We start from the raw sequence: 27988 nt of genomic DNA on the forward strand, positions 1-27988 counted from the left end.
GAAATTCCTATCATGTTACCCAATAACAAATCGAGGGACGGGTTTTCATTTCGGCAGGCCAAACAGTCTAGTAATTACATTGTTGTTTTTTAATCTAAGTTTATACTAAATAGTGATTCGACTTTGCCAATGTGGTCCCATGAACATCCACTCATCCAAAGCCTCACTGTGCTACGTAATTCCCAGATCACTTTACTTTTAATAGATCCTGAAAGAACTTGAGCAAGATACACAAAATCAATTCATAAAACTTCACATCTATTTCATGATAGAAGCCAAAGTAAAGCATGAGGAATAAAAACATTTTATCTGTGTATTCAGAATCACACACAAGTTACCTTTACAGTTCAATTTACTATATATAGAAATCATTTGGGTTTTATATTTGCAATTAAATTTGAACTGAGATTACAATATCATATAAAAAGATTTTACATTAATTATTCTTAAGCATACCAAATTGAAATACATAGGTTTGACTTTAGATTTATGGCAAAAATCTTCAAATACAATACAGACATTCTTAAGTTTACCTATCATTCACATGTGAGATTAGCAGTTCTGGGCTGTGTTACATACAACCGCTCGCTCTCCTATGCAGATGTCACGAACACCAAGCCCATACAGTCAAGCCAAGGACTCAGGTTGTACCACCCTCTTAAGTTTTGGCATTCTCTGGACCACAATGCATATGGTAGCTTGGAATTTTGCATAAAACCTCATATTATACCTTGGAAGAGTCCAAGGGCAACTAGATGACAACGGACTGGGGCCCTTAGTTCTTCTAATTAATAGAACCCATGATATTCAAGTGGGCAAGATTCAAATCAAAAATATTAAGCACCTACTGGTTTGATTTGAAATTAGAGATTCATGATCAATTTCTTTCCACCTTGAAGTCAAGGTGTAAAGTCCAGCTGTTCAAGTGTATCTCACACTTCTCCTATGCAGCACAGGTAGAACTTCCTGTCCGTTGGCACCAAAGTGAAGTCACATTTCCTCTTGGAGGACAGGTGTGAATTCCACTTGTGAACATAGAGTGAGTTAGGAAAGGTGACCCCTGTAAGTTGTCTCGTTACTACTGTGATTCTGAGACTTAGGACTAACACACTAGCAGTGAACAAAGCCAAAATTTCTGGCAACAGTGTCAGGTTACTGATGCTAACTCCCCCACCCCCACCACCAAGCTTTAGTACGAAGGAAAAATTACTAAGCTTGAACAAATGGGAAATAACAAGAAACTAAGGGACTAGGTTCAAACCGATACCGTGACAAGTGAGAAACTAAGGACGTGTGCTTCACCACCCCAAAGCCCTCTGGGTTCATGTCTGCGGAGGGGCATCAGGACGCTGGACATAGACATAGCCCTTCTGTAAGGTTAGGGTCTGCATCCTCTGCAGTCTTCCCCTCCCCCACCAAGTTTTCAGTGTTTAATAAAATCTTTTCTATCAGCCAAAAGATTTGTGATTCAAAGATTTACTAAGGTACTCTATGCATCCTATCTATACAGAAACACCACAGTCATCACAACTGGTTTATGCAGGACCACCATTTCCTGGTGTTAGATTGTTAAACTTCATGCTTACAGCACAGCGACTCCATAATGAATCTGAACTTCACAACGATTACCAAACACTTGTACTTAAATTACTAATTAAATAACTAAAAAGTATATATACTGAGCCAAACCAAACTTAAATGGACTATAAAGAAAACTAACCCTCAAAACAGACCATACACACAACTAGTTCAAAACTACCTTTGCTAGCTAGCCCCATTCCCAAAGTTTTAGCCTGAAAAAACAGTAAAATCTACACAAAGTTTTATTGCAATCATACAAGGGTTACATTAGGTCAAATACAACAAATACTATGATGCAATTTTACATTTATTAAACTACAGTTCAAAGCACAAATTTACACATTCTAAATACACTAAACGTATCTAATGAAGTCACACTGGTCTTCCACTCCTATGGGATATACTGGGTGAAAGACAACTTTACAAGACTTTTAACAGGAATCCTTATTATAAAAACTGTGTACTGGTATGTAAACGGTTTGATGGGGAACCCAATTAATGGGCTTCCATCTCCACTAAGTCATCCATTTTGTTGCATATTTTATTTTAAACGCTTAAGGGGTGGGTCGAACTGGTGTGTTTAAATCTAGATACATTATCTAAATCCCCTATTTCCCCCAATGAATTATTGATGAAAGCTGATTTTGTCTGGTCCCAAAAAGCTATTACTATGAATTTGTTTCCAAGAAAATTAACAGAATAGAGATTGGATTTTTCCCTCACAATGGAATGTAGACCAGACAAGCTTAACCTGCGACTTCAGATCTAAGGAAGCGTTAATGCCTGTTTAAGCTTCAGTGGAAAAGCTGTCTTCTTGGCTCAGCTGAATGCAAGAGGGTGCAAAGAAGAAGTTTTTCATCATTGCATCTGAAGTAATTCCAGCATCTTGCATCTCATACCTGTATTTAAGAAAAAATAAGCAAAATGTAGGATTTCAATACTTATGTCACACAAACACAAGAGTCAGGCTAGTCCTCCTAGAACAATGTCCATTTCTGGGTAAACACTTGACATAAGCCATGTTAGAAAGGGTTTGGCGGCCTGGAGCAATGGCTCACTAACACAGCCAGGGGGGTCTGACTCTCCATTCTTCACACACCCATACAGAACACAGGTAACTGCGGGGAGGTGCAGTGTCCCGTAGTGCTTGTGCTCCAGGCCAGCACTTGTCCTCTGGCATCTTCTCTCCACTTCATTTTTTTTGAGACAAGGTTTCTTTATCCTGAGCCTAAAACTCAAATGTGGCTAAACAGCCAGCTCCAGGGATCCCCCATTTCTGCCCTTTTTCTAACCACTCAATTCTATACTAGGGTTACCCCAATTCAGCTGCCTGGATGGCAGCCATTTCCACAGCCCCAAGACTTATCTAGCAGACTTAATCCAGAAAGAACAGCTGTATCTCTGAGTTCAAGGCCAGGATCTGGTGTGTGTATCCCCCCCCCCCCCCCAGGACAGCATGGATTATATATGTAGAGACCCTGTCTGAAACAAAACAAAACCAAGAAAAGGAAAACTATTACCTGTCATGCTGCAAAATTTACATATAATGTTCATCTGAATGTTTCTCTTTAGTCCTTTAAATTATGCATCCGTTTGTTATGAGGTATTAGCAAATCTAAACTATCACTTATATCCCATCTGCTTGTCAATAAAATCACCTTACCAATCACTGAATGACATCATGAAATAAACAGCTGGCCTCTGAAAGTCATTGAAAGCAGACGGTTGGTGGAGAGAGTCTGCTCCCATGTTATCAAAGATAAGCCAGTCTCCCACGTTCAGCTCAGGAAGAAGACAGCTTTCCACAATCTGATCCAGCTCATCACAGGACGGACCCCAAAGGCTGCTTGTAAACAGAGGCTCATCTTCCTTGTATTTCTGTAGAAAAAGAATTGATCAAACTCTTTGAGGCATTGCATGTGTGAGTAAAAAGCAGTTTCAGTTTCTCAAATCTCATACATGTATGAGATCAAAGGTCAGGCACCAACTCCACAACAAGGCAATAAACTGAAAAGACCAGAAGAGTCCTGGGAAAAATACTCAGAACACAGCTGACTGTAGGAGACAAGGTTTAGGAGACGGAATTCCTGGCAGTTGACGACAGGACCCTGCACGCAGTAAGAATGGACTCTGACCTCTAATCAAGTCCCTACAGATTTTAAAAATCCAGTCACATCTGTTTCTCTGTATGTGCATTTGTCTGTATATTTGTGTGTGCTTAGAGCGCATGACCATATGACTGACGGCCAGAGGGCAACTTGCATGGATAAGTTCTCTTGTGTTGCCTTGTGGACCCTATGGTTTGGGGCCTTATCCACTCAGCCACCCAGCAGGCTTGGTTTTGTTATGAAACTACAGAACATATTTTGGAAAAACAAACTTGCCTTGTGAACCTCTGGAATGGTATTTAAGTCCTCAGAAAGCTTACTCGCAAAAGAACCATAAACACCATCATTCATGTAATACACGAAGGCTGGTTCATCACTCCCATTTTTTTCTACTGAAATAAAATAAAAGGAAGATGAATTTAAAAACAGCCAATGAACGCACCTAACTCAATGCACAGGAATCCTACTCTCAATAGAATCAATACCCCCTTTTCTTAGGTTTGAAATTCTCCCCACCAGAAAAGTAAGCCAGGGCCCACAGAGAAAATGACTCATTTTGTACTGAGATTGGGAAAAATGGGCCCAAAACACCCTGATGTACACAGAGGCCCTACTGCTGTGGTTCATGTCTGCAACCCCGATATTTCATACAGAAGGAAACTTAGCTACACAGTGACTTAGGAGACAGAAAAAAAAGTAATACAGTCCCGGACTGAATTCTAAGGAAAAAGGAAAATCAGTCCAGAACAATGAAAACACAACTTTTCCATGGAAGATGATTCCACAGTGAAAAGAATGCAGTTGATCTTATTAACATAGCCATATTTCTGCGATGACACAGGCCTGTTCCTGTTGCTTTAATTTGAGGGTAGATTTAAGGAGTTCTTTTGGCCCTCTAGTAAAGAATGACATAGATTCTCCACCCAAGAGAAGAGGAATGTAACAAAACCACAACAAAGTACAGACTTTTAGAGTAAAACTCACAAGGTGAAGTTTTCTCTAAAACATGAGATATAAACTTATAACTTACTTACCTCCAGAGGATAACTTATCATTTTCAACAACTTTCTTAGCAATAATATTGACTGCAAGTGTAAACGCAGAAGATACATAGTAGCTTCCAGGCTCTGAAATGATCTGAATGCCAGATCCTTTGGGGAAGTAAATATCCAACAGAGGACTGATAACATGATTAACCTATGGGTTTAAATTATAGATTTAAATTTCAATATTGGAGTATAGAATTCTAGGTTGAAAAGCTACTAAAAGTTCCCAATGAAAACTATTCAATTCCAACTTAATTTTCAATTAAGCAAGCTTTTATATAAGCCTATTTGGTAACAATCAATAGCATTAATTAAAAAACAAACACTGCTCTCCCAATTCCCAGCAACCACATGGTGGCTCACAACCATCTGTAATGAGATCTGATGCCCTGGTGTGTCTGAAGACAGTTACAGTGTACTCATGTGCATTAAATAAATAAATCTAAAAATATATAAATCAATAAATCTTAAAAAAAAAAACCCAACCCAATTCTAATACCATACATAATTTGACAAACAGGAAAGTAAAATTTCAATTCATAGCTTCTAGATATTACAGAAAAGAATAAAGGCAGAAGTGATATGCATATTGCTATTGTAGCTATTAAGCTGGAAGTTCATATTGTGACAGACATACAAAAAACACAACTCAATATATTTGAGTTATAGGTGTAGCTGAATACTTGCCCAGCTCATCGCATGAGCAAACACAAGTTCAAACTTTAAAGTTACTAGGTCTAGTTTCCTGTTTACTACTACAAAAATTCTCATCTACAACGTAGCAAAGAAAGCAGATTATCGTAATATAGCCAACCCTTGCAAAAACGTACCTCTTCCAACTGAATTTCAGTTCCTGTGAAGCCTCCACCGATGTCTAACATGTTCATTGTAAAGCCAAACTCTCCCTAGAGACAGAAACCTCAAGTTTTCAAATTGTAATGTGTATGAAAATAATAAAGACAAATCCTACCTTCCAAGTTTTAAGAAAATGTTTCTGACACGTGTTCTATGACCAGCTTCACACTTTCCCCCAAAGTTTTCATGTAGGCTGGCCTCAAACTCATCTTCTTGCCTCAGCTTTTTGAGCAGATGTCTGCTATCAAAACTCAGGGTTTCGACTCTTAGTACCAGGAAGAGACGAAATGTTATTATGTATTTATTTTGTCTCCTCCATCTATGTTGCCTGTGCTTTCTTTCAAGTCATTCATTAAATTTCGACTTCATCCTTTTGTCCACCTAAGGTGTTATTGTATGGAATCCTTTAAGTTTCTAGTATTAAAATCAAGAAGCCCATGTGGTGACCTTATCTTTAATTCCAGCACTGGGAGGCAGAGGCAGGCAGTTCTCTGAGTTTGAGACCAACCTGGTCTACAGAGCAAGCTGGTCCTAAGGACAGCGAGGGCTACACAGAGAAAGTCTGCCAGGAAAAAGAAAAGATAAAATAAATAAATGACTAAAATGATTAAAAAAAAAAAAAAAAAAAAAGGTATGCAGGACTGCAGGATCCACTAGAAAAAAATGGCTCAGTGGTTAGAGCTCTTATTACTTCAGAGGACCTGAGTTCAGTTCCCAACTTCAGTGGGCACCAGGTATAAACATGGTGCACACACATACATGCAAGCAAAGTATACACAAAATCTAAAATTTTCAAATGTGTGTGCTATACTGATTTTATTTAAACAGAAATTATTGTAAAGTGAATTAACATGCTGGTTAAAGACAGGAGAATAATTAGAGAACTTACAGCCATGTCAAACACACACCGAGCATCGGACAGGGCATGTACATATACTTGATATTCTTTGCAAGCACTTGACACATGAAATCTGAAAGAAATAAGGTGGTAATTAAAAGAAGCATGGCTTTGAAGCACTTCCTGTAATTCCTTTCACTTATTACTCAGTGTGATGATACTACTGAATATATTTTTTAACTTTACCAAATATTCGGTACAGGAGTAAAATCTAATTACCCAAATTATGCTGCAATGTTGAAAAAAAAAAAAAAAACCTTACTCTATAAACAAAATTGCATTTTAATAAGTCAGGCATCAGTTACTGTGCTGGCCAGGTTTGCATTTCCTTCCTTAACTTGACATATAGTTGCCTAGGAAAGGGAAACAAAGTGAGGAACTGCCTCCATCAGATTGGTCTATGTGCATTACCTGTGGGGCACATTCTTTTAATTGATATGGGAGAAAGCAACCCAACAGGAATAATGTCACGCATATGGACAGTATAAGGAAGGCTGAGAAAGCTACAGAGAGAAAGCCAGGAGACATTCATTGGTCTTTGGTCTCTGCTTCAGTTCCTCCATCCAGGTTCCTATTTTGGCGTTCCTCAATGTACCAGTAAGTCAAAAAACCCTTTCCTTTTCCACAGCAACAGAAAGCTAACACAGAACAGATAGTTCATGGACTAAAGCGTGACTTATTTTGTGTATGTGACAAAGCGACAAACACCATCAGTCAGATGGCATCAGACCCCTTCACTTGAACCCTGAATCGTCTGACTAATAGAGTTCTAGACCAGCTGGGCTAGAAAGCAAGATCCCGTCCTAAACAGAACCCAACCCAACGAATGAGTGTTGTATCTTCATGCACACCAGAAGAAGGCATTGGATCCCACAGTTGTGAGCTACCGTGTGGTTGCTGGGAATTGAGCTCAGGACCTCTCTGAGCAGCCAGTGCTCTTAGCTGCGGAGCCATCTCTCCAGCACCAAACCACCCAACTGTATCTTGGTTTCTTCACATTAGAAGAAAAAAGGAAACAAAAGAAGAAGAAGAAGAAGAAGAAGTACAAAGTCTACCTTCTCCACACTGTTTTTGGAAACAAGGTCTGGCCTTAAACTAATAATTCTTCTTCCTGTCTCTAACCCTAAATGCTGAAATTAGCAGTGTCACCACACCTAGCTTCAAAGTCTGACTGACTGAAGTGCCACTGAGGGATTAAGAGATGAAAACAATTAGGAACATATGATGTGGTCTGCACAATTTATAGGTTTATGTCATTTTAAAAAGTATTAGAATTAGGAGGAATTAAGATGGTGACACACACATCAACAATCCCAATACTGGAGAAATAAAGCAGACTCTCAAGCTCAGGCCAACCAGAGCTACATAGTAAGACTGTGTCAAAAAGCTGAAAGAGAAGCAATAGAGAAGACGGGTGTGTACTACAGTGCATAAGACAAAGGCTTGAGTCAATGCCTAGCACCGCAAAAACAAAACCAACACATTTAATTACCCTGGATTACCTTGCTGCTTTAATATATAACCTTACTAGTAACAGTATAATGCATTCAGGAGGCAGAGTTTGAGGATACCCTGATCTACTACACAGCTGCATAGCTAATTCCAAGACTACATAGAGACCCTGTCTAAACAAACAAACATGTTTATTCTTTTCTGTACTTAAAAAACATAATAAATACTCACTTAACCCCAATTATTTGGACATCAAGTTCCTTGGCACATTCCAAAAGATGCCTACAGTTCTTCAGAGTAGTGCCAAACTTCATGTTACCATCTTCACCTCCAATATTATCCTCTGTTGCAATATGTAGTAAGACCCTAAGAGAAGGGGAAGATGATTGGGGCAGAGTTGGTTTACATCATCATCAGCACATGTGAAGCCTGAAGATTGTAGGAAGTATGTTGACTATGTTGCCAGTGCTCCCAAATCCAGCGATGGCTGAGTCAAGTGAACCTAATGAAAAACAATCCTGTATAGAGAGAAAACTAGCAATTAGGGCCTAAGGCATGAAGCTTACAGGGGTGGGAGTATGGAAATGCAGCAAGTTAAAACTCTGTTGTAGCAGCATGACTGTCAGTTGGGCTCTGGAATGAAGTCCATCAGTCCACAAATCCACCAGAAAAGACTAAATTCAACAGCAATGCCATCAGTGTCTTTCAAGGGCCTTTAAAATTATCAAAGTTCCTGGACTTTTCTAGTGAGCCAAACAAGCCAAAGGTTATCTTCTCTGAAGAGCAGGTATAATTTCTCCCCAAGACCCTCATACAAATGTTTTCAGGGTAATGAGTGCCTTAATATCATTAAACTACCAGGTCAGACCACTATCTCTCAAACCTCCTAATGCTGCAACAGATCCTCATGTTGTGGTGACCCGTAACCGTAACTGTTTTCATAGCTGCTTCATAGCTGGAATTTTGCCACTATTATGTATGAATCATAATGTAAACAGATGTGTTTCTCGAGGGTCTTAAGTGACCCCTGTGAAAGGGACATTTGATCCCCAAAGGCTGAGAAGCAGCAGCTGAGAAACGCTGAGTCAGTGAGAAGATACAGAGCTTTTAGGAACACAGAGCTACGACCATAATTTGATAATCACACTATGGAATTTTCTTCCACGAGCTAATGAGTCATATTCCATAAGAATGACCACAGTGGGCAAAACTAAAGTGCCACCAGCCTTTTCATCATTTGCAGACAATGTTAAGTCGCATACATACCGACTGCCATTATTCCTCCCTCCAATAGCTCCACAGACTAATGCTAATCAGCAACAGACAGCATGCCCAAGTACTCAGGAGCACACTTACTTGGCGTTTGGGTGATTCCTTGCAATTTTCTTCAATTCAATTTCACTGTCACATGTCATAATATTTACTCCAACTTTTGCTGCATACTTTATCTGAGACACTTGCTTACAAGGACTTGTGTAAATGATGTTTTCTGGAGATACACCCAGTTCTTGCACCAAAGCCATTTCATTCTGTAAAAGATTTAACACTATCATTTAACAGAAAAATTTCAAATCACTTTCGAATGCTTTATCCTTTTTTCCCCTGTCAAAGCTGAGGACTGAACCCAAGAGCACATCATGCCTTCTAAACTGTCCCATAAATTAGTTTTATCTTTTAGTTAAATCAATATAATACCACAGAATTCACATTTTGATAATACTTCTCTACTCTTGTGTTTTAAAAACAGATAGGACCAGTGAGCTAGCTCAGTGTAAGGGCACACGTTGCCAACCAAATCTGATGACCCAAGTTCAATCCCCTGGACCTATACGGTAGAACAATGAACCTATTACCCAGGAGTTGTCCTGACTTTCACAGGTGCACACAGAACTTCTGAACACCACAAAGTAAAATTTAAAAATACTGTGTATTTTAAAATACTGGACCCCCTGGAGCTGGAGTTACAGGTGGTTGTGACCTGCTGATGTGGGTGCTGGGAGAAAGTAACATGTACTCTTAGCTGCTGAGCCATCTCCGCACCCTCACAAGAGACCCTTAAGAACCATATGAATTGAGTGTAGAAGCCCCTACCTGTCCCTAGCACCTGGGAGACAGAGGTAAGAGAAACAGAAATTCAAAGATATCTTCAGCTACATAGAAAGTTTTAAAACCATCTTGATTGAGCTATTTCAAAAGTACAAAGAGATAGAGTAGATAGCCTAAGAAAAAAGAAATGTTAATTTAAGAGGGAGTTTCGATACCTAGGCTGGCTCAAACTTACTATGTCACTAAGACTAGCTTTGAACTCCTGAACCTGCATCTAGCTCCAAAATGCTGGCATTAAAGGAACCAAGAACCAAGCTAACCATTAAGAACATTGCTACTCTTGCAGAGAACCTAGGTTTGATTCCCAGCACTAGTTACATGGAAGGTTATGAACATCTATTCCCAGGGAATCCAACAACCACCTTTGGCCTCTGTCAGAGGCAGGTAATCAATGTGGTATGTATACAAACACACAGATAAGTAGATTTTTAAAACACAAAAATCTTTTTAACGTTCTTAATGGATAAAAATGTTTCTCCAAAGTTCACCAGTATAAAATCCCTCTCATCAATACAGTTAAAAAATTAAGACTTCCCATGATTAATTAAAAGACTCCATTTAAATAATATTTTAAAACCCCAACATCAAGCTTCTTGTATTTGTTTTCCTGGTGTCTAGGAGTCGGTGACGTGGAAGAGAATACTCACTTTGCTGGAACAAGCAAACCCAGTTCCGAGCGCCGCCAGGATTTCCAGCACAGCCGGAGTGGAGTTGCACTTCACTGTGTAGAACGGCTTTATCTGAGCCACCACGTTCTGCCACTGACTGTGCTTCTTCACGATCTTCCCAAGATCCCCCACAAAAAAGGCGTTTTTTCCTGTCTATTGATGATAAAAGAGGGAACAGACCTCAGCACTGAGCAGACCCACGGAAGGGAGACACCCACTCTGCTTAAGGAGGGAAGGGTGAAGGACAAACTGTCACTAGACACGCAGTGACTTTAAATGCCAAATAGAATGGATGCAGGTATATTTCCTGACGTGAGGAAACCAGGTTAATATTTGATATGATATCAACAGCGTTTGTTTCCAGGGCTTTGTTTCCAGCGTCATCAAGTGCCACTTCCCCTTGAGAGCCCCAATAACAAAGTAGAAAATCTATCAAGTTTGCTAGGAGACTTGGTCATATTTGCATTCTGAAGGTCAAGAAGCTACTTTTATTGAAAACTAGAGTAACTTCTGGAGCTCTCCAAGAAACATGGAGAACATAAGAAATCTGGCTTTCACAAGAAAAACTATACCACACTGTTCACATAAATAAATGGGAAAAAAATCTTCTAATAGAATGAAATGACTGAAAGGTAGTAATAAACAGGGCTCTGTGCACGCTTCCAGGTAGTAGATAGTAATCAACAAACTACATCAACACACGCTGGAAGGACAGATGAAAATAAATGGCAAGAGTTACCTGACCAAGTTCTTCCAACCAGATCAGCGTCTGAGAAACATAACCACGTGTTTTCAAATTTGGAAAATTACCAACACCATATTTGAGTAATATGATGGCACACTTACCAGGGTATGTTCATAAACATAGTTATCAATAACATTTCCAAGGTTTGTTCCTTCATCCAACAGGCCAACGGAGTAGTTCGCATCGTCAATAAATCCTTTCATCTCAGCCGTATTCCACAAAGCCGAAAGTCATAAACCAGGAAAAACAAGAGACGGGCCACCAAGCCTATGTCTGGGTCCTTAGAATATGCAACAAACTGTCAAAACAGAAGTTAGATCAAACTCTGCATTATTTCAGTAATTAAAACATGTATATATAAGTGACTCACTAAGATTGTATGCAATTCCGTGAGGAATTTTTGTGATCACTCAACCCTTCCAGAGACACTACTTTAAAAGTAGATAAATGAGGAGGTTAAGGAGATGGATTAGTCAGTATGTGTTGCTACATAAATATGAGGATTTGAGTTCTCCAGCACCGACACCGAAAATTCAAATGTGATAAAGGATGCATACACCGTAAAGGTTTTTTTCCTGGATAAGCAGTTAATCAATAGCATTTAGTCTGAGAGCTTATCTCAAGACAGACAATGGGCGGCAAGATAACCCAGTGCTGACCTGGGGTCTCTACAGCGGCACAGGTCTGCACACACGAGCAGTGCTGACCTGGGGTCTCTACAGCGGCACAGGTCTGCACACACGAGCAGTGCTGACCTGGGGTCTCTACAGCGGCACAGGTCTGCACACACGAGCAGTGCTGACCTGGGGTCTCTACAGCGGCACAGGTCTGCACACACGAGCAGTGCTGACCTGGGGTCTCTACAGCGGCACAGGTCTGCACACACGAGCAGGCCAGGTAACCAGAAATATGGTCCCAGCACTCCCAGCACAGCAGGATCAAGACTTCAATTACTTAAATTCCTATCTCCCTAAATACCACATAAATAAATGTGGATAAAAAATTTAAAGTAAGCTCAATATAACTCATTAAAAAAAACGCAATACCACACATAGGTCATATGCCCTAACATTGAGTATAGATACTTGTAGCCACTGTGAGTTCCACAGCCAAGGCCATGTAGAGAGACCGTGTCTCAAACCAACAAAACCGCTACATTTACAAATTTTTGTATTCTGATAGCTGGGCTTGGTAGCTTATACCAGTAATCCTAGCACTTGGGCACTTGGGAGGCCAAGGCAAGAAATTACCATGAATTTGAGGCTAGCCTGAACTGCACAAAAGAGACACTGTTTCAAACATATGTGCACACACACACCCTTAGTAGGTAAAGAAAGAGGGACAGGCAAGGAACAATCTAAAGGTCTTAACTTCAAATTAAAACAGTCTTCTTATAGCCTACCTGCAACGTAGAATCAAGGATATGGAAAATTCAGCTAGTGGCCTATGTAATAGCCCTTGCCAATTCCTAAGAGACTGGTATAGCAATGACAGGTCTTGGTAGGTTCACGGTTTTAAGTGCCCGTGGCTCTGAATGAAGCTTAAATGAGTATTTCCATGCAACAGTTAATATTCCCTTTGTTACAAATCTAAAAGGCTTAGGCCTTGTATCACATAACATTTGGGATCCATTTTATTTTCACGAAACAGATGCAAGAAAACATTAAAACTGAGACAACACAACACAGACGTTCCTTTTGCCACCCCACCTCTGCCTGCTGTTTGACAGCACCATTGTAATGGCTCATCATCAACCACTTAAACATCAACAAGTGGTAGTAATCGTGACGTCTCATAAAGTAGTTCAGTTCCAACTTTGAAGGCACATTTCCAAAACATCTACATTCAGTTCAATAAATAACTCTTGTGCTATGATGGAGATAAAAACAGTGTGTTCTTTAATCAAGAAATGTATCTAGAAAACCCACGATAGATCTAGAGACATGGTTCAGTGGTTAGAGCACTGACTGCTCTTCCAGAGTTCAATTCCCAGCAACCACATGGTGGCTCACAACCATCTACAATGGGATCTGATGCCCTCTTCCGGTGTGTCTGAAGACAGTGACAGTGGACTCATACATAAAATAAATCTTTAAAAAAAGAGAGAGACCCACATTATATACAGTAGATATAAATCACACACATTCTCTAAAAGATAGGAATTTAGGCTGTACTCCAGCTAGAACTTCAATTTTAGGGATATAATCAATCAGGTACTAAGAGTAATAGAATGAAAAGATGAACAGCAAGATAAATATTATCAAAAGTAGGGGTAAAGAACTTCCAACTACATTTTACATCACTTTATTGTTAAACAGCCAGCTTTATTTAATAAGCTCTCCCCAACACACACACAATTAAGAAGCTAGAGAGATGGCTCAGCAGTTAAGAGCGCTTTTGTTCTTAGCAGTATGTATGCCTTTAATCCTAGCACTCAGGAGGCAGAGGCAGAGGCAGGCTGATCTCTCAAAGTTTGAGACCATCCTGTTGGTCTATAAAGTGAGTTCCCTGACAAACCATGGCTGCTACACAGCAAAATTCATCTTTGGGGTGAGGGAAGGGGGAGGGAAGTGACCAGTGTGGGTACACAACCCACATGGTGGCTCACAACCATCTTTAACTGCAGTTCCTAAAGATCCAATGCTCCTTTGATCTCTACAGGAACAAGGCATGCACATATATACACTAGACAAAAACTTATAACAAAATTTAAAACTATAACCAAGACCTTTAGCCCAGCCACGTGCAGTAGGGTTACATACCCACAACCGCAGCACAGGACAAGACAGCATCTACAAGCTGAAATAATCTGAATCTCGGCTGTTCACAAATCTCATTATATGGCTTTAAAAAAGAAAAAAACTATACACATACTTGGGTCTCTTGGGTTGGTTGTGGACTGCTACAGGTAACTGGTACCAAATGCAAACATTCTTTCTTAAAGACAGAAGAGTCTCAATTTATCATGGCTCAAAAGAGAAAATTTCCTTTTATATTTAGATTCTCGGTAATTGCAAAAACATCAGGGTCATTGGATGAGTCTTACTTGGTCAACGCCATATTCGTCAGAGATTTTCCTAGAGTATCATGGGACTATCTAGGATTTTTTAACATGTGCAACAATACGTACCTATATTAGAAAATATATAAACTTGTTACCACTCATACAAGTAATTTTTCTCATGTCCCTTTAAACAATCTCCAACCTCATTCAAATCAACCGTTTAAATTTTAAATATTAACTAAAATCCACAACAGTGGACAAAGAATGGTACTGTTGATGAGAATAAAAAGGTAGTAATATGAACAAAGTATAACCCGGCTCTGGAAGGAGCCATGAGTGTTCCTTCATCTGTAAGATGCAAATGTCACTTCAGAAGCAACTATAGGGTTGTTAACCAAACCTGGCTACCTGACTCAGATTGTTAGAAGGATGGTATATTAACAGAGAACCTTAATCTTGGCACTCAGGAGGCAGAAGCAACCTGATCTCTGTGCAGCCTAACCTACTCAAGGAACCCCTGCCTCAATAAAGTAAGATACACTTCAATTACCACAGACCTAAAACTACAAAACCAAATGTAAATGAAATACATGCTATTTGATTTCCTTACACTGAGACCCAAAATAAAGAAATTAAAATCCATACTATAGAAGCTTTGATGTATATTTACCTTCACTTCTGAGATTCCCACAAATTACAAGCCCACATTCGAGTCTCAAGGACATATGGACAATAAACTCCTTATTAAGAACATGTTTTGTTTTTGCAGCCTGGGTTCGAACCCGGTGCCTTACATAACCCTAGCCATAATGGAAACTTATAAGAAACAGTAATCCAACAAAGTTCCTGTAGGTATCCAGTTCATCTCCCAAGATGACTGATGCATTCAGCAATAGTCAGCACCAGACTTGACTTTATTCTCCAGCACAATCGCAATTGGTACAGCGCTCGCCTAGCCTGCCTGAGGATCAGATCAATCTCGGCCCAGCACAAACAGGGCATGGCAGTACACACATCCAGAATCCAGTACTAAGGAGAGGCAGCATTGGGAACTTTGAGGCAATTGCTGGCTATATAGTATGTAAGTTTGAGGATAGCCTGGGCTAAATAAGACATTGTCTCAAAGAGTCATTTGGTAGCACAGTATTTCAAACATTAGAAAGGGGCTAAGTAGGGGTCCTGGTAGCCTGACCTCTTCTTCTCTTTCCTCTACTGTACCTTATTTTCACTGAAGGAGGCCTAAAAGCAGTATAAAGATTGCAGCGATCTTTGATTTCAATTTTTGCCTTAAAAAATCTTGTGTGTGTGTGTGTGTGTGTGTGTGTGTGTGTGTGTGTGTGTGTGTGTGTATACAACTTGAAGGAGTTAGTTCTTTCTAACATGTGGATTCCAGAAATTGAATTCAGGTTGAGAGGCTTGGCTGCAAGAAGCAACTTTACTTGTTAAGCAACTTTCTTCATTTTAGAAAAAAATACTTTCATAAAAAGAAAAATTTTGCTTAAAACTGCTGAGTAAAGATGTTGTTTTAAAGAGGTATAAAGAGTAGGCATTTAATCCCAGCACTCAGGAGACAGAGGCAGGTGGATCTCTGAGTTCAAAGACAACCTAGTTTAACACACGGAGTTTTAGGACAGCCTGGGCTACATAGAAAAATGAAAACAACCAGGGGAGGGAGGGAGGAGAGGGAGAGATGGCGCTCCACTGGTGGTGGAAAATAGGGATAGTTCATACCACACATGCCAGAACTTCAAGTTAATCCACAAGAGGCTGCTTTCCAAACCGTTCTTGTCACTAAGAACAGACTTTCTAGGATGTGGTGGTGCAGGCCTAGAATCTCAGCAATAGAGAAAGTCAGAAAGACTTCCAAGTGTTAAAAGCGAGCAGAGACTCAGTGTAGAGAACAATTACTAAAATATTCTTTATTTACTACCTACCATATTGAAAGCTACTTTTGGCAACCAAACACCTATTAATGTATGGCTGAGAACTTAGTAGTGTTGCTGAAACCCCAACACTACACTGTAAATAATTCCCTTTGAGCTCATGGCTGGAAAAACATTTCTTATTCACACCTGTACACTGGTGCTGTGATTTGATAATACATTTTCCATGAAGAAGCTGCCAAAAGAAACAATGGCTCCAAAGAACCACACGTTGGTCCCTGGAGTCTTACACGAGGAGGCTGAGTCCTCATGCTCACTCCCAAGAGTGATGTCGGCTGGCAGCTGGGCACTTGGCTTGTTACACACCTGCTACAAAGGCTTCTATAGTTGATTGCACTTCAGAAGAAACTGATACATCTCTCATATAATCACAAGATAATGCTGGCAGCAACAGCCCACTTGACACCAAGCTGGATGAATAGAGTCTTGGGTTTCTGAAGTGAAGACCTCCCTGGAAGTAGAACAGGGAGAGCTGAAAGGTTGAGAGTATTGTTTCACAAACACCTGTCAGGAGACCCAACTTAGTAAAGCCAACCACGTCGGCAGGACCTCTGCTTACTAAAAATGAAAAACAAAACCATGGATTTTGAAATGTATACTACAGTTACTGTAAAGATGCCTAACACAGCATTTCTACTGTATTTCATAAGCATTAGATGGCTCAACACCCAGCTTCAAAAATATACAAGTGTGTCTAAGTTCTCTCTGCATTCCATCTGCCAACAGAAAAAATGTTACTTACCACACAAGATAACTTTGGAAGTAACTGACTAAAAGCCATTAGAAGAAGCTTCTAAATTGCATTCTAAGGACCTCCAGGAGTTTAAAAAAAAAAAAAAAAGCACCAGGAAGCTAAGTACTAAAGGAGGTAGCTGAAATGTCCTATGAGTAGTAAAAAGATTAATGGACCACCTACATGGATACTCATGATATCCAGAACAGGGTTTACCTCAACAGACAGTAACTGAAAAGCTACTAATCAGTTTTAAACATTGAGACAAGAAGCCTTTCCATGAAGAGTTCTATTAGAAGAGAACAAGAATGAGCAGAAGGTATGAGAGGGGTCAGGGACGGAGCCCAGCTCACATTAAATATAAGACGGTTCACAATAACCATTTAGAAACGTGTTAAAAGATTTGTTTTAGTTTTGAGAGATGGCTCAGTGGTTAGAGCACTGACAGCTCTTCCATAAATTGAGTTCAAATCCCAGCAACCACATGGTGGCTCACAACCATCTGTAATGGGATCTGATGCCCTCTTCTGGTGTGTCTGAGGACAGCTAAAGTGGACTTATAATAAAAAGTTTTCCCAGGACCGGCAGCACACACCTTAAGTCTCAGCACTTGAAAGGCAGAGGCAAGCAGATCTCTTCAATGTCAGCCCAGTCTACATAGTTAAAATTATTTGTCTATGTTTGTATGCATATACATACATATATGCCTGTAGAAGCCAGAAGAGGGCACTGGATGCCCTGGAGCTGGAGATGTAGACTGTTCAAATACAGCCTAATGTGATTACTGAAAACTAAATTTGAATTCCCTGCAAAAGCAGTAAGTGCTCTAACCACCGGGCAATATCCCAGTTGCCCTCATCTCTCACCCCTGAGTTAATTCCACCTATGTGTACGGCTGTCTATGCATAAACACAGGTGCCTAGGAAGGTAGAGAAGGGCACCAGGATACAGGTGAGCTGTCAGTCACAGATGCTTTCTGGAAACTGAAGTCAGGTCCCCTGAAAGAGCAACATAGACTCTAAACTGCTGAGCCATCTCCCAAGCACCAAATCTTAAGGTATCTCAATGACTAAATGAAATAAAGGACGTTTCCAGTCATAATATACCTATGCCTGCAGGACTTCTGTTCAGACGTGTGCTACTTTATACACTGGTACAGGTGAGACTACCTGACCAAATGGCTAAGATGTTCAAGAGTCTAGGGCACAACTAAGAGCAGTGTTAGATTTTGGGTGGGAAATAGTTTAAGTCTTTTACTTGTTTTCCCATGTATTATGTATTCCTATATACAGAATAGAGATGCCCAACTCAGAACTCTTCAGGAGTTGACAGACAAAAATAATTCATTTTATAAAGACTATATCTCAGGATTATCATGGTTCCCACATAGAACATAGTAGAAAATATCAGCCTAGTCTTCTTTACGCCAAATTTGACATGATATGTTGAGCTTAGACACTGAGCTAAGAAAATACAGAGGCAGACATGGTGGCACACATTTAACCCCAGTTTAGGGAACAAAGCAGGTGAATGCCTGTGAATTTGAGGCCATGCTGATCTACACAGGATAGCCAGAGCTGCACAAATACAAAAACCTGGCTCAAAACCAAAATGGGAAACTACATTTTTATTCTAGTCACTGTTATATGCGCCCATGCCCCTGAAGGCATGTAAGTCAGCAAAGTCAGGATGGCTCTGTAGAATCAGTGTTTCCTCCAGCCTAGACGGCTTCCAGGGACTGAGCTCAGGATGGCTCTGTAGAATCAGTGTTTCCTCCAGCCTAGACGGCTTCCAGGGACTGAGCTCAGGATGGCTCTGTAGAATCAGTGTTTCCTCCAGCCTAGACGGCTTCCAGGGACTGAGCTCAGGATGGCTCTGTAGAATCAGTGTTTCCTCCAGCCTAGACGGCTTCCAGGGACTGAGCTCAGGATGGCTCTGTAGAATCAGTGTTTCCTCCAGCCTAGACGGCTTCCAGGGACTGAGCTCAGGATGGCTCTGTAGAATCAGTGTTTCCTCCAGCCTAGACGGCTTCCAGGGACTGAGCTCAGGCATCAGGCATACATTCCCAGTTGGCAAGTACCCTTGCCAACTGAGCCATTCAATGAATCAGCCCAAAATTGTATTTTTAACATTCCAGTGACAGATCTTTGCAGTAATAAGCAATAAATTAACTTACAACATATAGCTAATACTATTTCAGTCTAGAAGACTATAGTTATACAGTGCTGTATCCTAAAAATCTAACTAGAACATACCACCTAAAAACCTTACAGGCCAAAAATACCTGAGGGAGTTTGGGGGAAGAATAGTGGTTGGTTATGGCTTTTGTTAACAGCTCTCATGACACATAGTGTGGTGTGTGTGTGTGTGTGTGTGTGTGTGTGTGTGCGCGCGTGTATGTGTAAAATGAAATTTTACTATGTAGCCCTGGTTGGCCTGAAACTTATTATAAGACCAAGATGGCTTCTAACTCAGAAATCCACTTGGCCTTTCCTCCTGAGTACTGGGACAAAGTGTGTGTCACCATGCCTAATAGCTTAGAAGCAAAACAAAGCCGTGTTTCATTTGTTTTCTGACAATCTCACATATGTATATAATTTATATGGATCATACCCATCCAAACCAACCCAGGCACATCCCCGCACACTCTCCCTCTCATTTTCCTTCCCCATTTTTGGGAACCACTGAGTCCAGTCAGTGCTGCTGACTGATCTTAGCACGGGTCTGAAGCAGGCGACCACAGCCATCGTGAACTGGAAAGTGATGAGTCACGGCAACAGCGGTTTCAAGTCCATCACTGCGACTCCGCTCACAGTAGTTATCCCAGAGCAGTTCCAGAGAACCCAGAATTAAACTGTTCCAAAAACTAAAACGTAATACAGCTCCATAGAGTGTCGTGAACAGACAGTCAAGATTACTCAAGTAACAAAGCCACACTACTATCAAAGCAGGGCACAGCTAAAATTCTTCTGGCTGGATGTGCTGGCACATGCCTGCAAGTGGGTCTCTAGGAGCTTGAAGATAGTTTTGGTCTATATAGCAAGTTCCAGGCTAGTCATGATTACATTTAAAAAAATATATAAATACTGTCAAGCAAAAACCCATTTCAATAACCATGTTAACAGGAACAGAGATTTGCCCTGAATGTTGAAGGAGATGGTTGCGTGACAATGAGTAGTTCTGACCATGTGGGAGACTCAGAATAAACATGTAATTAAGTCACGAGTTAGTCAGGGAACAAGCCAAAACCTTTGGCCTAGGCATGTATTTATGAAATTAAATCTCAGAGTAATTATTTCGGGGAACTTGTGTGCAGGTAGAAAAGTCCAGTTACAACGAATGATCCTGGAATAATTACACCTACATACAGAGTTAACTCAACAATGATCATCCTAGAACACCAGCCAATTTACCTAAAATTTACATCTTAAAATCTTTCTCCTAACATAGTGCTTCGTTTATTTGTGATTAATCTCTCAAAAATATTTTTGGCAGAGCTAAGCAATGGGAAACCCTAAAACAAGACCAGATGGGGTAAAAATGTATGAAGCACATGTACTGATAGTCAGTGTTAACTCTCCCCACTGTCTCCTCTACTAAACCAGAGAACCACTTAACACCCTCCGTAGGCTGGAGCTGTTAGATGAGAGGCATGCAGAAAGCTCAGACAACTTGCCACCAAGTTCAAACCTGGATCCCACCTGGTGAAAGGAAAGAAACAACTCTAGCAAGTTTTCTGACCTACCCACCCTGTGGGCATATGTATACACCAAATAAATGTAATTCAAAAGAAATGTCTTAAAGCTGAATATTTGGGACCTCATCTTCAAAATGCAGAACAAATGGCTGGAGAAGATGTGGGTTCAATTCCCATCATTCACACGAAGGATTGTCGTAACTGTCTCTAACTCCAGTTCCAGGGGATCAAACATCCTCACACAAACATACGTGAAAGCAAAACACCAATGCACACAAAATTAAAATAAATTATTTAATTTTTAAAAAGGCAAAACAAAGTAAGTTGGTCTAAAGTACTTTCTAACTTTTTGGGCCCTCCTAGTAAAGCATGATTTGCCCTAATCAAGAACAGCATACAACCACATTAACCAACCTTCTCCAGCCTGTAATCTACTAAGCACTACTATGACAACTGAGAATACGGACACTGTAATGGTTACTGTTAGTTGCCTCTGGGCTTGCTATTGCTAGTGAAGGATTATCTCAATTAGGCCTGTGATCCCAGCTACTCTGGAGACCGAGGTCAGAGGAAACCAAGGACTGTCTGGCACTGGTCTAGCCTATCCTTCAGGCCAGTGCTGCAGAGCAAGTCCTTGTCTCAAAAATGAATGAAGGGCCGGGTGAGACTCTAATACTGTGTGAGAAACCTAGCTTTCAGATACTTAATGAAATGAACTAGCTCAAAGGCTTATCCTGAACCAAGTATATACACACACACACACACACACACACACACACACACACTAGTATATGCCTGTAATTATAAGGTTTAGGAGGCTGAAGCAGGTACACTTATTTCTAGTCAAGCCTTGGCTATAACATCGAAAGCCTGACTTTTACTTAAAGATAAATGAATAAATGCCAGGAGAGAGAGAAAAGAAAACCCATCCTGATGCCCAATCCTAGAGACTAATTAATACCCGCGCGAAAATTCTAAGAGAGTACTGGACACAGATCGAATATAGTTCATATAGTCAGATATCAAGTATTTCCATGAAGGACAATGTCTTAAGCTCTTCCAAAACTCCAATATTATTGTTCAGCAGAAGATTAATCCTGTGATCCCCACTTGAAGTCCAGTGACAAACTATCATACACAAAGATACTCTATTTCTGAAGTACTATGTTTATCATTCTAATAAAAACCCTTGAGAAACAATGTATCTCTGAATTAGAGCAATTATGATAGCAGTACATGACAGTATGTATCACTCTACAAGAGACTGAGTTAGCTCCCTGTAACCATGGTTATTTCTAAAACAAACTCAAGGGTGTTAACACTAAATAGACAAAATAAAAAAATAGCTTCAAGCCAGCACAAATTCAGGTTAAATTTTTCTCTCTGATTAGCTTAGGACTGGCACCTTTCAGCACTCCTAACACCGTATTCAAGTCTAAGGACCTACATGGTGGAAGGCGAGAACAAACTCCTACAGACTGTCCTGTCTGTGGCTAGACACACATACAGCCCTCAATAAACAAATATGAACATATGCCAAAAAATAGCCCTCTAAGGTCCACACAATGATAAAGTCCAATACTAATGTTCACTGAAGCAAAAAGTTCAGAGTTAGGTTTAACTGTGGTCTCTTCTGTAAAGAAAAACTGCCAAACCTGCTGATGCAGGTCTTTAACCCCTGAACTTGAGAGACAGAAGTTCCAGGCCAGCCTTGTAAATGCAGTGAGTTCTTGGTCAGCTAAGGCTAGTCTCAATAGAAAAAAAGGAAAGGAAAAGTCTGTCTTTCTACCTTACAGCTACTATCCTCTGAAAAGTCCATAGAGAGCCTCCTCTTTCCTGGAGCACCTCGTTTCTATTCATCCCTACCCTAAAATTTGTTAAAAATCATTTAATAGGCTGACAAAATGACTCATCGGGAAAGGGTATTGACATGCAACCCTGGAAACCTGAATTCAATACGTAGGATTCACATGGTGGGAAAACTGGACTCCTACAAGCTGTCCACTAACCACATACCATGCAGTGGTGTGTGTGCCACCCCACACTCCTTCCCACCCACCAGCGGAATAAACAATCAGATCCACCTGATGATCTGTTAATGATTACAGTGAATGCGACAGGGTCTCATGTGGCCCAGACAAGAAACCGTGAGTTCCTGACCTACTCTATCTCCCAAATGCCTGGGCTGTGTACACTGCATGGCTACGAAACTGTTTTTATTCAACAAAATCTAATTATAACCAAATTAAGAAGCACTACTTTACCCTCTCGGTTTTCCTGAAATATGCCCCCGCCCCCAATCTTGCCACCAGGCTAGCCTCAAACTCAGATCTGCCTACCTCTGCCTGTCAGGTGCTGGGATTAAAGGTGTGCACCACCAACACCAGGTTTGACTTTTCTCTCTGTAAAAGAAATACTTTACTGACAACACTACAAGGGAGCAATGAGCTGGGGAGTGACTTGAAACGGCCCCATCTGAGATTTTTCCTGGTACTGTTGTTTATTCTCATGTAAAATCCACTTAAGTCCCAAAACCCCAAATTTCAATTCCATATGTAGCTCAGAGGAAGCCCTGGATTCAATCTAAAAAGTCTAAGTCTTTTCTGATTCAACCAATACTTGCACCTACCCACTATGTGATTGAATATGAGAAATTATATTCTAAAGTCAAAATCCACTCTGCAAATTATTAAAAAACCCAGACTGGTACAATTTAAAAGAGAGATTTTATTTTTACATATTTGAATTACGTATATGCCCGTCTCTGCAAACGAGAATGTGCGGGTGTGTGCAGGTGCCAGGAAGTCAGATTCTCTCAAACAAGAGTTATAGGCCACTGTGAACAACCTAACATGGGTGCTGAGAATCAAAATGGAGTCCAAGTAACCACTGAGCCTTCTCTCCAGACCTTAATAAAATATCTTAATACACTAAATATAGTACTATTTATTATGCATTCAAATCGAAGTTATACGTGATTCTATTGTTGGTAAATAAGACATAACCAAAGCAGTCATATCGGTTCCCTAAACTGGTTAATTATTATGTGAAGATACTTACATGGACAAGTTAGGAGATGGAACCCCCCTATCATCAGCTAGGTTCCCAAGGCGGCTCAGCGTTGAAGTCGAACTGCTCTCTATACAGCACTTCCCCTAGGCCTTCTGGGTAGTTGTACACTCGGTCAGAAAGTTCGCCCTAAAGAAATAAAGAAAAACAAAGCTGTGTTTTCAAAGCTAGGTTGTAATGCAAGCAGGTTTAGATGTCTTAACACATTTCACTCTATTAAAGTGACATTCCTGTCGTTTATGGTACTGTATACTTGCAATCACTGCACCGGGACCTAAGCAGGATACACTTTAAATTCAAGGTCAGCATAGATTATATAGCTAGGTCTTGTCTAAATAAACAAAATGACAAAAATGACTTTAAATGTTCTAGCACAATCTTGGAACTACTTGGCATACTTTTTAGATCAGGCTCATACTATCTTTTGCTACAAATCCTATAATACTAAAGTTAGAAATAGTGGTACACACTTTTAATCCCAGGATTCGTGGAGTACTTTATGCATTCGTAAAGACATCTTACCTAAACAGGACCTAGACAAATCTAAACAAACTGACTTACTCGTAAAAGCATTCTGAGTTGCTGAAAGCTCATACCCAATATATAGCCATACATGACCTAGGGCTGCAATCTCCAGCACTTGAGAAATAAAAGCAGAAAGATCAGGAGTTGAGAGCCAGCTTTACCTATATAAGGAGTTGAAAACTTAAGTCTAGGCTATATGAGATGCTATCTCAAAACAACTTGTAAAACCTATGACCTTCAGATTCTAAATAATACACTGACCTAGCAACTTTCTGTTACCGTACTATATAATGAACGCCTCATGGATGCAAGCACTTGACCAACAATCGATATCCCCAGATTTTAATCTATAAAACATTCTACTTCTTCAGACACCCAATTTAAAAAAAAAACTCAATCATGCTGGGAACTAGCTGGGAATGTGACGACTGTCCTGGATAGGACATGATTTTCTTTTCCTACTTTACTCACTGTTCTTATTTGCTGCTTATGGCTATGAAACATTGAGGACATTCAACTTTAGACATTCACTAATGTCCTTCAGTGAGATCTAAACTTTCTCATTTAACAGAGATCTACTAGGAAATGAAGGCCCCCTGATCTTAAAGACATCTTACTAGATGGACATTACATGCAGGGCAAACGCAGATGTTTGTCTGGAAGGAGTATAAAGGAAGGGCGAGTGAAACGAGAATGAAAAGCACTATGGGAAACAAACTCCTAGCCAGGCAGTGGTGGCTCCCACTTTTGAAAGGCAGAGGCAGACAGGTCTTTGCATTTCAGGCTAGAATGAGTTCCAGGATACCTGTGCACTTTTGAAACCCTCTCGGAAAAAAACAGAAAAAAGAGAATGAGGGGGGAAAAAGGAAAGAAAGACAAACCACTCTCCTTCAGAATGTCCTGTGTAAAGTGGCAAGGAGGTAGAGATGAACAGAAAAGCCATATAGCCTTAGACTGGCTGGCCCTAAACTCCTGCGTAGTGGAAGAGGTGAAATCCTGATTGTCCTGACTCCATTTTCTCAAGTGCTGGGATTATAGGAATGTGAGGATTAGGATCACAGGCGTGCTGGAAATCAAACCCAGGGCTGGAGGGTCTAGGTAAACACTTAACCTAGCTCCATGATACTCCTCAAACTGTTTTCCTCTTGGCACTCTCTTTACAAATGCTATTACTATCTTTGCAACTTATACAAAAAACATTTGGGGTTTTGTTTTTGGGTAGACAGGATTTCTCTGTACAGCCCTGGCCGTCCTCAAACTCAGAGATTTGCCTTGCCCCTGCTTCCCAAGTGCTGGGATTAAGGAAAAGCACAGCCACCAGGCAAAGAGTTTTTTTTTTTTTTTTTAAACACACAATAGACTACTCAGAATTTTGATTAATATGCAAAATATGCTAAATTAAATCCTTTTACACAAAAAGCATTATCAATTGATTTAAGCCCCTTGATTAAAAAAAAAAAAAAAAAAAAACCAAGATAAAAACAGGCCTCACAGGAACTAACAATGTAAACTGTCAAGAGAATTTTGTGGGGTGTTAACCATGTTCTAGATCTTGACAGAGATTTAGATTATAACGTTTTTTTCTCCCCTCTTTTGACACAGAACTTTGCTTTAATGTGGCCAATGCTAGTTCCAAGAACTTCCTGGAAATTTCAGTGTACAACCCCCTGCATCACCTTGTTAGAACTTACTAATAAACACAAGCTAGACTTGTCCTGAGCCTGTAGAGGTAAATTAAAAACAAACTAGCAGAAACTAATCACACGGAATAAATCTTTACTGCCAATTTCTATGTCAGAGTATGGAACTGTATTTAATATAGGGAAATACGAAAATTAGAGCTATGAAGCATTTTGATGTCTGTGATGAATAGTAAGATGGCTGGAAGGTAAGTATAGCAGGTATGTCAGCTGAAGAATCTAAACTGAAGGTACCACTGTGACTTATTTGTTGGGAATCATACTAAAACCTTAGGAGAGAAATAAATTACCTTTATTACCTACCATTTTATTTAAACATCCTTTTCTACTTAAATGTGAACTCCTTAGGGCTTTTTAGTACCAAGCATGCTCTCCTGTCAGACCTATTTCTGCCAGACTAGTTCAAAGTGCACATAATCCTTCCTGAGTAAGGGAGTTTAATTAATCAGCTCTCACCCAGTCTGAGCATATATATATTAATGGTAAAACACGACAGGACAAGATCAACCTAACATATCCACCACAAAACTCAGTTCAATCTGTTCAAACCCCGAGGCTGTAAACGGTGTCCCCGACTTCTTCGTTTAACTAGTAACACACGTTCACGATACATGATATCCGTAAAAACGTTTCGCCACCACTAACTGCTGGGCAGCCAACATAGTCCTTGATAAGGCGCATCAACCTACCCCCTTCGCCCTCTTTCTGCCCCTGCCCCGCGATCGCAGCGAGGACCAGAAAACGAAGCCATGGTGACTAATCCCCAGGCTCCAGGAGGTGACTAGGGTAAGTGAAAGCGACTTGGCCCAATCAGGAGAGCCACAGGGGCGGGGCAGCAGCGCCGAGGTTTCCAGAAGGGGCCAAAGGCCTATTCGCTTGCTACTTGACACCGGGGCTTCCCCGCCGCCGGGCCCCGAGTGAGGTCAACTTTCCACCGCCAGAGGGGGAGCGCGCACTCCGCACCCCATCCCCCGCCCGCAAGAATCCAGCCTCCTCCCAGCTGTCACCAGATGCCGGCTCGAGGCCCGCCCCGCTCCATTCATAACCCGGAGCCCTGGCCGCAGCAGCCCGTCCACTCCGCACCACAGCCCCCTGCAAGGCACCGAGACCGGGAGGGGGGCGGTGGGAACCCCCCCCAGTCCCCGGGGCCGCCGCCGGGCCCCCCTCCCCGGAAACAGCAATGCACCACGGGAGTGGGGTGGGGGCCGCATGCCGCCGAGAGGGAACGGCGACCACCGCCAGCCTGCCCCCGAGCGCGGCCCCACGCGCACACGCCCCCTCGCCCAACCGCGGCTGCCGGCTACCGCCCAAGGTCCCGGGGCGCCCGCCGCCGCCCGGGCCACCGGCCGCCGCCACACACGCCGCCGGCCGCCATGTTCGAGGCCGCCGGCTGCGGGGCACTGCGGGGACACCGAGGGCGGCGTGGCCCAGCCCAGGCGCCCGACTCTCCCGCGCCCCTAAGCCCGGTACTCACGTGAGATAACGGCCCAAAGAGTCGGGTAAAGCGTCTTCTCTTTTTCGGCGGAATTTTTAAAGAGGGATGTGGTTACCTTGAGCAGAAATACCCAAGGCGGCCTGGGCCATAGGCTGCGGGGACGACGTGGGGGGAAACGCGCGGCACCGACACCAGCTGAGCAGCAGCGGCGGCGGCAGCCGAACTGGAGAAACGGAGCGGCGCGGGCAAAAAAGAAGAAAGGCGCGAACCGCGTGGGGAGAGGATTCAGCCTCGTCACTCCGCAGGGCAGCAGAGCGAGAAGGAGGAGAAGAGCCGAGCAGGCGACAGACAACCGGGGAGAGAAACGGAAACACCGCGGCCGAGAGTTGAGCCAGAGAGTGTGGGAAGGCGGTGCCAGAGACG

At 41.4% G+C, this 27988-nt stretch overlaps 1 protein-coding gene across 3 annotated transcripts; it reads right to left on the minus strand.

The window, feature by feature from the left end:
- Positions 1–237: 237 nt before the first annotated feature.
- AZIN1 (antizyme inhibitor 1) lies at positions 238–27945 on the minus strand. Of its 3 annotated transcripts, none has more exons than XM_080909339.1 (12): positions 27681–27945; positions 23897–24034; positions 11561–11757; positions 10694–10867; positions 9297–9469; positions 8172–8306; positions 6480–6561; positions 5566–5640; positions 4724–4886; positions 3966–4081; positions 3245–3459; positions 238–2480 (listed from the first exon to the last, which is right to left on the minus strand). In XM_080909339.1, exons 3-12 carry the CDS (start codon positions 11660–11662, stop codon positions 2369–2371), a joined length of 1347 nt encoding a protein of 448 aa, XP_080765465.1. In that variant the 5' UTR covers positions 11663–11757; positions 23897–24034; positions 27681–27945; the 3' UTR covers positions 238–2368. The 3 variants fall into 3 exon arrangements, with proteins under 3 accessions (XP_080765465.1, XP_080765466.1, XP_080765464.1); XM_080909340.1 differs by having other exon boundaries at positions 3966–4078; positions 27605–27945; XM_080909338.1 differs by having other exon boundaries at positions 27605–27945.
- Positions 27946–27988: the final 43 nt, after the last annotated feature.

This window comes from Micromys minutus (assembly GCF_963924665.1).
Source record: "Micromys minutus genome assembly, chromosome: 33".
Lineage (NCBI taxonomy): Eukaryota > Metazoa > Chordata > Mammalia > Rodentia > Muridae > Micromys > Micromys minutus.